The 12,009-nt window shown below is 35.7% G+C and overlaps 1 protein-coding gene across 1 annotated transcript in view; it reads left to right on the forward strand.

Annotated features, from left to right (window-relative positions):
- Nucleotides 1-12,009, forward strand: part of LOC108372315 (uncharacterized) — a 31,236-nt gene that overhangs the window by 17,650 nt on the left and 1,577 nt on the right. The window contains exon 2 of the mRNA XM_017627983.1: nt 5,901-6,235. Coding sequence (XP_017483472.1) covers nt 5,901-6,235 — 335 coding nt within the window. The remainder of the gene's footprint in view (nt 1-5,900; nt 6,236-12,009) is intronic.

Below are 12,009 nucleotides of genomic sequence, written 5' to 3' on the forward strand. Positions count from 1 at the left end.
CTTGTAATCTATGTATGTACATATGTACATATGTGTGTATTTATGTACTCTTTTGTTATAGCGAATTTTGTAGCGACTGATTTGGTTTGCTTTTTGTTTAATATAAAAAATAAGCACTGCTATTTCTTTCTTTTCATGTGCAAATTTCCGCCAATTTTATGGGATATATGTATGTATTTTTAGTACCAAATTTCGCGCAAATTCGCCAATACAGTTTTTGTCTCTCCTTTACGGTGTTACATATCTACATATGTATATATGTACATACATATGTATATGGAATTAACTGATTCCAATTTATATGCAAAAAGGGCGGGAATTTTTGCGAAAGGTTTCTACAAAGTTAGCTGTAACTGGGTAGAAAATTTGGAACGCTACTTACTGTGCCATTTTCTTTACAGTTACCAAATATTTCATTTTCCGAGTAAGTGTTTGGGCAGAGTCTTCTCCTTGGGAATGTGTTTGCTCTAAGCTGGCTGCAAAGTTCCTGAAGCTCCACTTCCACGTACTCCGGGGTTCACGTCTTCTCTCTTCTAGTCCGCTTCTTTTTAGTTTTGGGTTTTTGATTCTTTGGTTCTAGAATCTTTTAATAAATTTTATTTTAACTTATATTCGCGTTTTAGTCTGTAATATTTGTTCAAATTTTAATAATACTTTTGTATTTGAGTTAAAGCGTTTTCCCTTAAGTGGTAATTTTCAGTTTATCACATGAACATGTGTTTTTCACTTCGTTTTGGAGTTTTTTTTTTTTTTTTTTTTTATATGTTTTTATAAATTCACAAGTGTCTTCCACAATTTAAAAGTTCTTCTTTTACACAATTTTTTTTTTTTCAGTTCGATTGTCTTGATTTTTGTACGTAATTTCATGTAATAACCGCGTTTTTATTTAGTTTCTTCGACTGGCTCGTTATGTACGATAACATCGCTTTTACTTTTATGCCGATTCTTTTTTATTACTTGACGGCGTAAGGACCATGTTTAATATAGCGCCGCTATATTAAAGGGAGATTTCGGTCGGAACGAGGAATAAAAGAGTTAGATTTTCTTTAGATAAAAATATTTAATGACTTCAAATAAAGAGGTACAAATGTACGAAATTCTATAATTAAATCGAGTTGAGACTTAAAATGACTCAAAGGCACGTCCGTGCTGTACGACGGTCGCGCTTATAACAATATTGTAGCTTTTTACATTTCAATTTCATTTCATACTTCAATAGATAAATTCAGTGAGTTTATACAAAAACAACTTTCTGGAGGATTTTTGTTTAGAGGAATTTTAGAAACTAGTCGAACAGAGTGAGGTTGCCACCTCGCTCTCCTTCATCGTCGACAACATCAATCTTCCAAAGCATTTTCCTTTTTTATTTTTAAAGCCTAGTCGTTTTTTTAACGAGAAAAATGTAATTCTTTCCACATCGCTGGCCTGGAGTGCAAAGTTGCTTTTAATTTTACAGGAGAGAAAAAAATCTTCTTATAGCCATTTCCTTCAAGTATTAGATACGAATACCACATTTTGCGTGTTTAAAGCAAAGCAAAACTTCGATAACGAATAAGGATTCCATCTTTTATAAAAAAATATCGATATTGTTATCAATAATTTATCGATTTTGTTATCGATAATTTATCGATTTTGTTATCGTCATTTTTATCGATTTTCTAAGCGATTTTTGTGATCGATTTTGTTGTCGATTATTTATCGATTTTGTTGTAGATATTTTTATCGATTTTATTAGCGATATTTTTATCGATTTTGATATCGATATTTTTATCGCTTTTCTAATCGATTTTGCTACCAATATTATTGTCGATTTTTCTATCGAAATTTTTTATTGAATTTGCCTTCGTTTTTGTTATCGATATTTTTATCGGTTTTTCAACGATATTTTGTTGATTGTTTCTATCGATTTTGTTATCGATAGAGTATGAATATAAAAATGAAGATAGATAGATGAAAATAGATATGTAACGTAAGTTTCACTTCTCCAGTGTGGTCCAGGCGCACTTACTTTTTTTGTATGTACATAGTTATCCTTTGATTGTGAACTTCAGAAAGCAGGATTTGGAATCTATAAGTCCTAAATCCAAAAAAACTATGAGGTGTTCTTAAGGGCAGTCCTGCGCCATCCAGTCCCAGAAGATGCCTCCATTTTGAGAACAGGGGTATTGCGACCTGAATGAGCTTTTGGATAAACATAGCCTTGCTTGGGCGATCAACTTTTCCAAAGCCAGCGTAATCAGAGATCATTGCCAAGGGAAGGATGTTTCACTTATAGTGAGGAGACCAGGTAACTAAAACGTCTGCAAACTCTGGACTCGCTGTAAATTCTAGTAAGGCGGAACTCGTCTTGTGCACTAGAAAGTATAAGATACTTTACCCTCAATCGGAGGCATTCGCTTGGCGCTTTCCGACAGGGCACTGAGATTGATTCTAGATCGGAAGGTTGGGTTGAGTTAGATTGTAGTGGCTGTCTTCATTCAAATTCTTACGCCCGAGAAATAAAACCGCGAAGTTATAAAAATCGAATTTAGAAGTCTACATATGTATGCATGTAAGTCTGCAAGACTGTCAAAAAAGTATTAATGAAGATAACGTTGCCAGCGTCACGTCAGTCATGGACAGTGGCAGAGAAAGTGTTCGACGCTTTCAATTCCTTCTTCGACTCGGCGGCATCGGCAGAAGTCTTTTATTGGAAACGCTATTATTCCCATTAGACAGTGATCAGTGCTGATTCCAACAGCCATCCTGAGTTGAGAGCGTTAAGAGAGAATGAAGGCGCTTGTCCTATCTTTGTCAAGTCTGGGTCAGATATTACGTTTTACCCCACATGTTGGTTTTCTGCGCCATCTGCTGTTTGCCAGTTCGTCAAAGTAGATTTTAAGGATGAAAGCGGTATACACAGCTGCTTCAAGGGAGCTAATTGTGGCATTAAGGAACATGCAATCATCTTCTTCACAATTACCTGGCATATATATATGTCTCCTGGAACCCAAATCCCCCTGTGGTGTTCTTGGATGTCAGGTCTTTTAGAACATATCTACATACATTTTTCCCATTCGTTCCTCGAGCGAAACTCTTTGGTAAAGCTATCTCCCAAACTGGAAGTCGGTGTCTCGTAGTCTGAATACTTAAATTTGGTTGGAAAGATGTCTGATATATGTTATGGGAAACCCTCGTGGAAGCCTAATATTGAGGAAAGAGAGTGGCAGGCATTAGGTAAGAGATGGGGGACTCTCTCCAAAGGTTATTTCCTGCCTGTATTACTTGAAACACATTGAAAATGATGGGCTACGCGCCACAGCTTCCAATTTGTTATCTTAATTATCTAAACGTTTTGACGATTGCGACATGAATTTTTTGAACGCGGGGGCGACATCATGAATTTGTGTGAGTAAATAAAAAATACGCTCAAACGTCCTATACGTATACAAGAATGCTAGAATCAAGGCGAATTAATATAAGGTGATAGCAGGAGTACAAAAACAAAAATTTACATGTATTTTGTTTTTGCTTTGGCGGCATAAACTGTCAAAATCTGTAAGAGTGTGTGTAGAAATTCAAACAAAATTTTTCAATTTGATATCAGAAGCCGTGCGGCGAAACACATACACAAAATCAGCTGAGCTAGTAACACCACCTTATATTAATTCGCCTTGGCTAGAATACAAAATTGCGCCCATGAGAGAGGATGTTTGAGCGAAATTTTTGCGTTTCGTCATCTTGGTGCATGTAGCCCTTTAGGTAAGTACGATTTTCATCACATGCCCGATGTTGGAATCATGGTTGGAATAATGCATGAAATTATATGTATGTATGTATGTAGATACAGAAAAAAACTTACTTACATATGTATATCGCATGCTTGCCTTTTGTTTTCACTTTTACAATTTGCCACTGCAGACTTCATTTTGCCTTGTAATGTTTCAATAACTGTGTAAAATTACGCAGAAATATTAACGCACAAATAGTTAAATTGGATCGGGTCACCCGTTCGGACACAATAGCCCGAAATCTTTGGACAAATAGTTAAATCGTTATTTGGTTTTCCTCAACCAACAATTGCACCAAGATGACGTCACGCACACAGCTGATTCTGTCAAATTCACAAAGAGCGGATTAACGGTACCGCGATGTGAACAATCTCTATTTCTCTCAATCGTGATATGTATACACATTTTGTTTTACTGTTGTTCTGCTAGTTTCAATCCAATGTGACATCTGCTAATTCTTCTTCTAAAATACCAAAAGGGTAAACGGCTTTAACGGTATGCTGCTTTCGCTAAATGATAAAATGTTTTAAAATCTGGCAATATACCTATTTATTTAGTAGAGTTTCTAACCATAACATCAGAGCACCAACAGCGCCATCTACAAAAACATTCTTCATTCTTCATCACGATCCAGAAAATAAAGGTCGCGCCATTCGCGGACCGCTAACCCTCTCTTCGTCGATTTGACAGCATCCACCCAATCGCCGACGTCATAAAATACTTTTGTTTACATTCACTGTTGCCAACTTGATGCTTTTCGCACCAAATTTAGTGGGTATTCAAAACGCAAAAATTTTTGAGTTTCGTGCTTGGTGCGTTTTTGGTGCTTTTGTTTTTAGTTTGAGGACACCAAATTAGAAAATCTTAAAAAACTGGAAGCAAAATTTATAGCAAGTGTGGTAAGCCACTTTACAAAAATTTTAACAAAATCATGGCACAGTGACATAAGCGACAACAAAATATGTGGCAGCACCTTCAATCATGCCAGAATAAATCGACCGTCGTGCAAGAAACATTGATTTTTATTAATTTGAATCGGCATCCTTACAATAAAATATGTATGTATATAAAGTTCATAAAATACACCAATAAAAATTTGGTGCTTTTTCAAATTCAAAACTTGGCAATACTGCCTTTTGTTCGATGCTTCCTCTTTTTCTTGTCGAGTTCGTCTTGCTCTCTCATTCTGGTATTTATTGACGTCACGGCCAGTTGCTCTCAGCTCGATTGGCGCAATTTTGTATTCTATCGTTCTTGGCGTCTACCATTCAATTGCTTTACTCTTTGCTGGCGCCAAGAGCGTGTTGCAGGCTAGTTGTGAGGAATGTGCATACGTACGTATGTATGTATGTATGTATGTACATATCAACATAGTTACCAACTTGGTGCTTTAAGCACTAGATTTAGTGCTTTTTGAAAATTAAAAGGCCCAAAAAGATTATTTATGGCTTAGTGCCTTTTTTAGTGCTTTTTTCTGAACTAAAATTACTTCGAGATAGTTAAAACCTGATATAATTTGAAATATTTAAAGCTGCGCCAGCACTGGATTTATAAGAATCTACAAATTTAAATGGACTAAAATACAACCATGATTGATAACAAGCAGAAGTTGCAAACCCACCTTGTTAGTGAAAACAGCGGAAATTTTTTTGTCGATCGCATTCCGAATGTGAGAGATAATAAATTTTTTTGCTTTTTTCACTCGCGATAAAAGAATGCAAAAATTGATTTGGAATATTATCGTTCGCGAGCGTGAGAGAATGTGAGTGAGAATTTCCGAACCCTGGTCAGCACCAAAAGGAAAAATCAGTAGGTGTAGTGATAACACATTAAGGACCGGTTTCTCCATCTCTGGTTAACTCTAACTCCCCGGTTAAACATTGTTATCGACGTTCTAACGCCATGCATATAACAGGGAATCGATAAGGTCGGTAACGATGTTTAACGGGGGATTAGTGTTAACCGGAGATAAAGAAACCGGCCCTAAGATGGACGTAAGAAAAAAAACCATAGCAATACTTTTGGGAAAATAATTTTAGCCTTGAAATCAATCGTAGTATCGCTCTTGTAAATAATTCATCTGATCTAAAACTTATTTAATTCAAAAAATTGTTATATTATATTTTATAGACCCATGGTCACCTATTCCATCCACCAACTGAAGAACACCACAGAAGCGAAGAAAAACAAGACCTTACGAAGATACCCGGCGTCCCTGGCGTAGATTACCCTATTTACCATGAAGTGCCTCATACGAATTTCCACTGTGCCAATGTACCTGCTGTGCCGGGAATGTATGCAAATATTGAGACCGGGTGTCAGGCCTACCATGTTTGCCACGATGGACGGGAAGGTCATCAAGGTGCTTCATTCCTCTGCACCAACGGCACTATTTTTAACCAAAAGGAGTTTGCGTGCGACTGGTGGTACAACGTGAAATGCGACGAAGCGTTTACCTACTATCAGTAAGTTTAGCTTTACTAATGCCTTCGTTATTAAAAAGCATCGTCAATAGCACTGTGATCTTTAAATGCATTTTTGCCCACTTTGCACGATTGCATAAAATATATCATATAAATATCACGGTGCTACAAAATGGAACACAAAATACGCCCAAAATAAAACTTATAGCGTTTTCTTTTCTCAAAAAAAGTTCTGCCCTTTTATATGGGAACTCTTGCTTTGCGTTGCCCTAAAACCTGAGAAAATGTTGCGTTCTTTATATGAGAATGAAACAGAAAATATACTACTCCACCACAATTTATTTATAGAACTTAATAAAGCTGAATTATTCACTTGGCCTGTAAGTCTTTAACAATTTTAAAGCAAAACACTTATTTCAGATAGGGAAAATACTTGCATTTTTACAAGATTAAATTAAAAATCAACCATGCAACTCTCACCCTCACGACGCCTTGTGAAAGCGCTGAGAAAAGAACATGAAAATGTGACAGCGCTAACACAAGGCAGAATAAGTGCAGCATTTTTGCGAGAAAAGAAAACGCTATTATAGTGTAGCTTGAACGCAGGGTTGAGTACAACATGAAACTATATTTCGTATAGTTCATTAACCCTCCAATTGTATTTTATTATACAAAAAACGCTATTTTCATACTTGATGTACCTTTCCATTAACAGCTTGACTATTTTTCATCCGATTTTGAAAATCAGAGATTTTAAATGATGTATAACATTATATTGTTAGCTTGTTTTAAAATTTAAAAAGCCCCTATAAGGGTCAACTTGTCAAATAAGGTTAAATTTACTATACAAAGAAATAAGCAGCATGATTTTTTCAACCAGCGTCATTTTCGGGGTTTCCATTTTTGCGATTTGAAAATTTTGAACAGGAAAAGTTTTACTTAAAGCATTTTCAAATTATCGTAATTTCAGGCTCATTCTTAATTCATAAACAAATCAACATTTGTTGTTAAACATGTAGTTAACAAATTTTGACTCTTGTATTGCGCTCGGTTTCTGTGTCTTTTAATTATGGTCTCCTATACGTTCGCGGAATCTTCTTTCTATTTTACGTCCTGTTTGACCTATATAACTATGCTGGCATTTGCAAGTTAGTGTATACACTCCTTGTGTATCCATTGGGTCTTCTTGATTTGTGATGTTCCGTAGTATCCGTCCTACGTTGTTATTTGTTCTGAATGATGTGTTTCTGGAACAGCTTTGCTAGTTTGTACGTTGACTATCCAGTATAGCTTAACACCGCCCTTCCCTTTTCCTCTACCAGATCTCTCTTGTACTCGTTATTTGCCGCTATAGCATAAATTGCATTCAGTTATTTTTGCATCCTTTTTTTGTTGGTGGTATTCGCTCAATTTTATGCTGATGAGGATAGTTCGAAATATTATGAGTATTATTGTATCTGTGGCTGTGGGCTTCCCAAAAATTTTCACATTGCAGACTGCTGGTGTTTCTATTTATTTTAATCGTCAGATCTAAGTAATTTAGCTTGCCTTCCATTTCTTGTTCCATTGTGAATTTTATGTTGCTGTGCTGTTTGTTGAGGTATTCCAATATCTGTTCTTCATTTTTCTTTGTTATAAGACACCTGGGGGGCTACTCCGTAATGCGATGCGAAAGAGAAATGCGATGCGATAGCCAATCCCCACAGCGTATTACTTACGACGTATTTGCCCCCCTTGATGTCATCAACGTATCTGGCATAGAACGTCGTTCCTAGTTGTAAGATACTCCATGTAGATCAGTGATTTCCAAAGTGGTCCCCCAGGGGGCCACGAAGTTTTATCTTGTTTCGATGTAAAGAACCAAAATGGTTGCTTGATAGCTTCTTTATTTAACTTAAATTTTTTTAGTGGTGTATAGTGCTCTTGAGGCACTGCTGCACTTACCGTCAGTTAGTGTTTTTCTTGTAGACTAAAAAGAACTGGATGCTAGTATGACAATGAGTGGGGCGCGACGAAAATTGCTGGCGGTAGAGATTAAAGCACTTCTGTCTTTTCAATGCTACAGGATAGTACGCCACCATTACCTTTATTGATTCTAAAATGTTGAGTTCCTTGAGACTGAATGCTGGTTTGATTCCATCGCTGATACCGGACTCACACATTGTCGATTCTTCACTGATGACTCCAAAACTGGCTCTGGGTCACGATCTGGGGTCTTTTTCGAATTTAATGGAGATAAGCTTCAATTTTCTGTAGGGGAATATGCTTCGGTCTTCCAGGCTGAGGTAATTGCAATACTCAAAGCCATGGACTAAGGGTAGAACATAGGTGGAGGGGAAAGAGTTTACGTGACTGCAGTGACAACCAAGCTGCACTTAAGGTATTGACCAGCCATCTATTTAAGTACTTCCGAACTAGTTCGGCAATGCAAGTCTCGACTAAAATATGATGGTGAACATAACGAGGTTGTTTTATTCTGGGTGCTCGGTCACTCTGGAGTACCTGTTTATGAGACATCTGATCATTTAGCCAGAGTTGGCTCAGACCAGGCATTCCTCGATCCGCAACCAGTGTTAGCACCAGGGTTCGTATTTGCACACACATGCTCAGCTCGCGCACATGCCAGGAACACATTCAACTTGCACTCATTGCTCATACACACGTGTGTGCATTAGTGGAAAGCAAACTCTGCTCACAGCAAGGTGTGTGCTGATTGTTATTAAGCGCATGCACATGTGTGTGAGCCGATTTTAGCACAAATTTCTGCTCATTCNATAAAAAGTGATATGTTGTTTGTTTTTATATGACAGAAAGATATTAAAAAATTATTTTAAGACTTGAGTTAGAATTCGAAGTGTATGAGTTTCCTCTAGGCCCCCTGGTGCGAAATAAAGTCAATTGACATTATTACCTTTTCAAAAGCGAAATAAAGTCAACAAAAATTTGGAAATAATGTCATTGACGCTATTTCCTCATTCAAATGGAAATAGCGTCAATAATGCTTAAAGTATGTCGATTCATAGAAAAAAAAGTTGTTTTTACAATAAACATTGCCCCGTAAGTGTTGTTTTTTAATAGATGAAAAAGGTTATTGCCAAATTCTCAGTGTTGTGATATTAACACAAATCATGAACTACAGCCAATTGATTTTATTAAAAAAATTTTAATTACGAATATGTAAAAACACGATGCGAAAAACTAAACGCCTGCGCACAGCTGGAATACATGAAATATTTGAAGAAAGAGTGTAGAAATGATCCGTAACTTGCAAAACATGTTTCGTTTCCACAAAAATAAAGCGAACACTCTTAAATATAAAAAACAGTCCATGTCCAAAAACCCCGGAGGAACACTGAAAGAATTCTGTGTTTTAAATTAGCATATTTTGAACGAATTCGGAATGTCTAAGGTGGAAAAGAAACAACCTTCCTATAAGGAAACAATTATAGAAAAAGAATTTTCTTAAACTGTATTCATGTCTCCGCCAACAATATGTGACGACATCATTTAAAAGCAGCTAAGGAGAACGACGACACTAGTTATTAGATGGCACTTTCAACGAGCCAATGTGCCAAAATGCGGGTATAAACAAATATTGATTATTTAATATCGGAACCAAGATCATGTAAGTTAATTAATTGGTTTTCACACACTTTCGAAACACAAGTTATATGCTTTTTACCTGCAGACAAGTTGTTGCCCCAAAACTCAGCAGAAATCTTCCAATCAGGGCTGCCAACTATCCTTAGTTATGAGGTGCCATATTGAGGATAAAAAAGTGCCAAACTGTGCCAAATAGAAAAATAAAAGTGCCAAAAAACGTGTCATTCCTTTTAATCATTCACATTTAGCAATAAAATAAAGCTACATTTTCCAAACAAAAGTGCAATAATAAAATAAGATAACCCAGTTGAATAGCCTTTATAAATTAGAAAATTTTAGTTGAGAAAAAGAAGTGCACGCAAAGGATTTCACAAAAATGTAATGAAATGTTATTTTTTTTACAAAATTTCCATTTTGGCACTTTGTGCCCAATTGAAAAATTAAGTGCAACTTGAAGTAAAATAGGGACAAATGTGGTTTGAGCCAAGTTGGCATCCCTGCTTCCAATAACTTACAAATATAAAAATGTGAAATATCGAGGGCTTTCCACTTATTTGACGACAAATGCCACTGAATTTGACATAGTGAAAAACAGCCCTAAGTATTTGGTATCATTCTTCAGGGAATAAAGCGTGCTTTAATGATTTAATGATTTTTTGTGTATTTTTAATGAAATCAAGTGAAAATTGCTTAAGAAGTTGACATATTCAAATTGTTGAAAATTTTACTCGCAACGCAGTAATTTTCCGATCTGCAGTTTAGGAATTTTTTCCTAGCAAGGACCTATTAAAAAATACGGACTTGAGTTACATGTTATATTCAGATTTAAAATTAGCTATAAATATTTTATTTGAAATAACAGGTTTCAGCAATAACTTCTGTAATAAAACACAAATTTTGTTTCGTTTTTTTAATTTCGTTGAAGGATTCGAAGGTTTTCTCTGCTTGCACATTAGGTCAAATGATTACTTTTTCTGTGCAAAATTAATAGCAGCTAAAATAACGCATTATATTAATGTAAAAGGAACGAAACCATTAAAAAAAGTGTAGAGTCGGTAAATAAAATGTAAAAACATGATTTGGCTTTTGTAAAACAGATGATGAGTATATGAGTTTAGGTAGTTCTCAAAAACATTGTCCAAATAGCTTGGTTTTGAAACAAGTTATTTTCTTACCATACTCAAGCCGGAGCGGGTTGAGCTACATAAATAAAATAAGTATGGTCATATGTACATAAATGGATTCATCTAGGGAGTAAAAAAAAAATATTATCGAGCGTCATTTTCGGGGTTTCCATTTAAGCGATTTGAAAATTTTGATCAGGAAAAGTATTTTTTAAAGCATTTTCAAATTATCGTAATTTCAGGTTTATTCGTAATTCATAAACAAACTAGCAATACCCGGCGCGCGTTGCTACGCCAAAGAAAGACACATGTATATAGAGTTTTGAGACTGAAGACCTTTTTATTTACGTTAATGCTAACAGATAAACAATATTTTAAGTTTTTTCATTTGGTGTGTAAATATATAAATTTTGTGGTGACCCAACTCGTGAACAGGCGACGTATAATTGGCCATGTGAAAAGCACATTCAAATCCAAACCCGCTATAGTTAATGATTGCCCTTGTTCTTTATTTATAGTTATTGCAAAAGCAAGACGCACATCTTCCCATTTGAATATACCGCTGATGATTGTTGCCTCGATCAAATTCGGTGTTAATTTTTTTTTTATCACTGGTTGCGTTGCACAGTTTTGGCGCATTCAAATTCCGAATAAGCATCACTGGTGATCCAACCTTTAACGCCAACGAATGAGGGGGCATTCCAGGTGGCTCCAAAGAATTAAGAAATTCAGTTGTGTAATTAACAGCTTGATCTTTACCCATTACTGCTTAACTGATTTATATTCGACTGCTTCTCCTAGAATTTTCAATTGAATTTGACCGTTTAATTTACTAACATCATCGTTCTTCGGGGCTAAAATTGCACGTTTTGAAAGTGTTTGATTGCTGTCTAATGGTAATTTTTATTTTACAAAAACAAAGTTAAGTTTCTGTTATTTTGGAGTATTCCCTAAAGAATCGCATCAAAAAATAATATAAAACTGCGTTTACGAAATTGGACTTTCGCACAGCCAAATTAATCATTTGACCTAATGTGGCTTGGTTATATTTATACCTTTCATGAGCATGAAATGGTATTATAACTTTGG

The sequence above is a fragment of the Rhagoletis zephyria genome, unplaced genomic scaffold (assembly GCF_001687245.7).
Source record: "Rhagoletis zephyria isolate East Lansing unplaced genomic scaffold, Rhagoletis_zephyria_1.1 Rzeph_scaffold_05624, whole genome shotgun sequence".
In the NCBI taxonomy this organism is placed as follows: Eukaryota; Metazoa; Arthropoda; class Insecta; order Diptera; family Tephritidae; genus Rhagoletis; species Rhagoletis zephyria.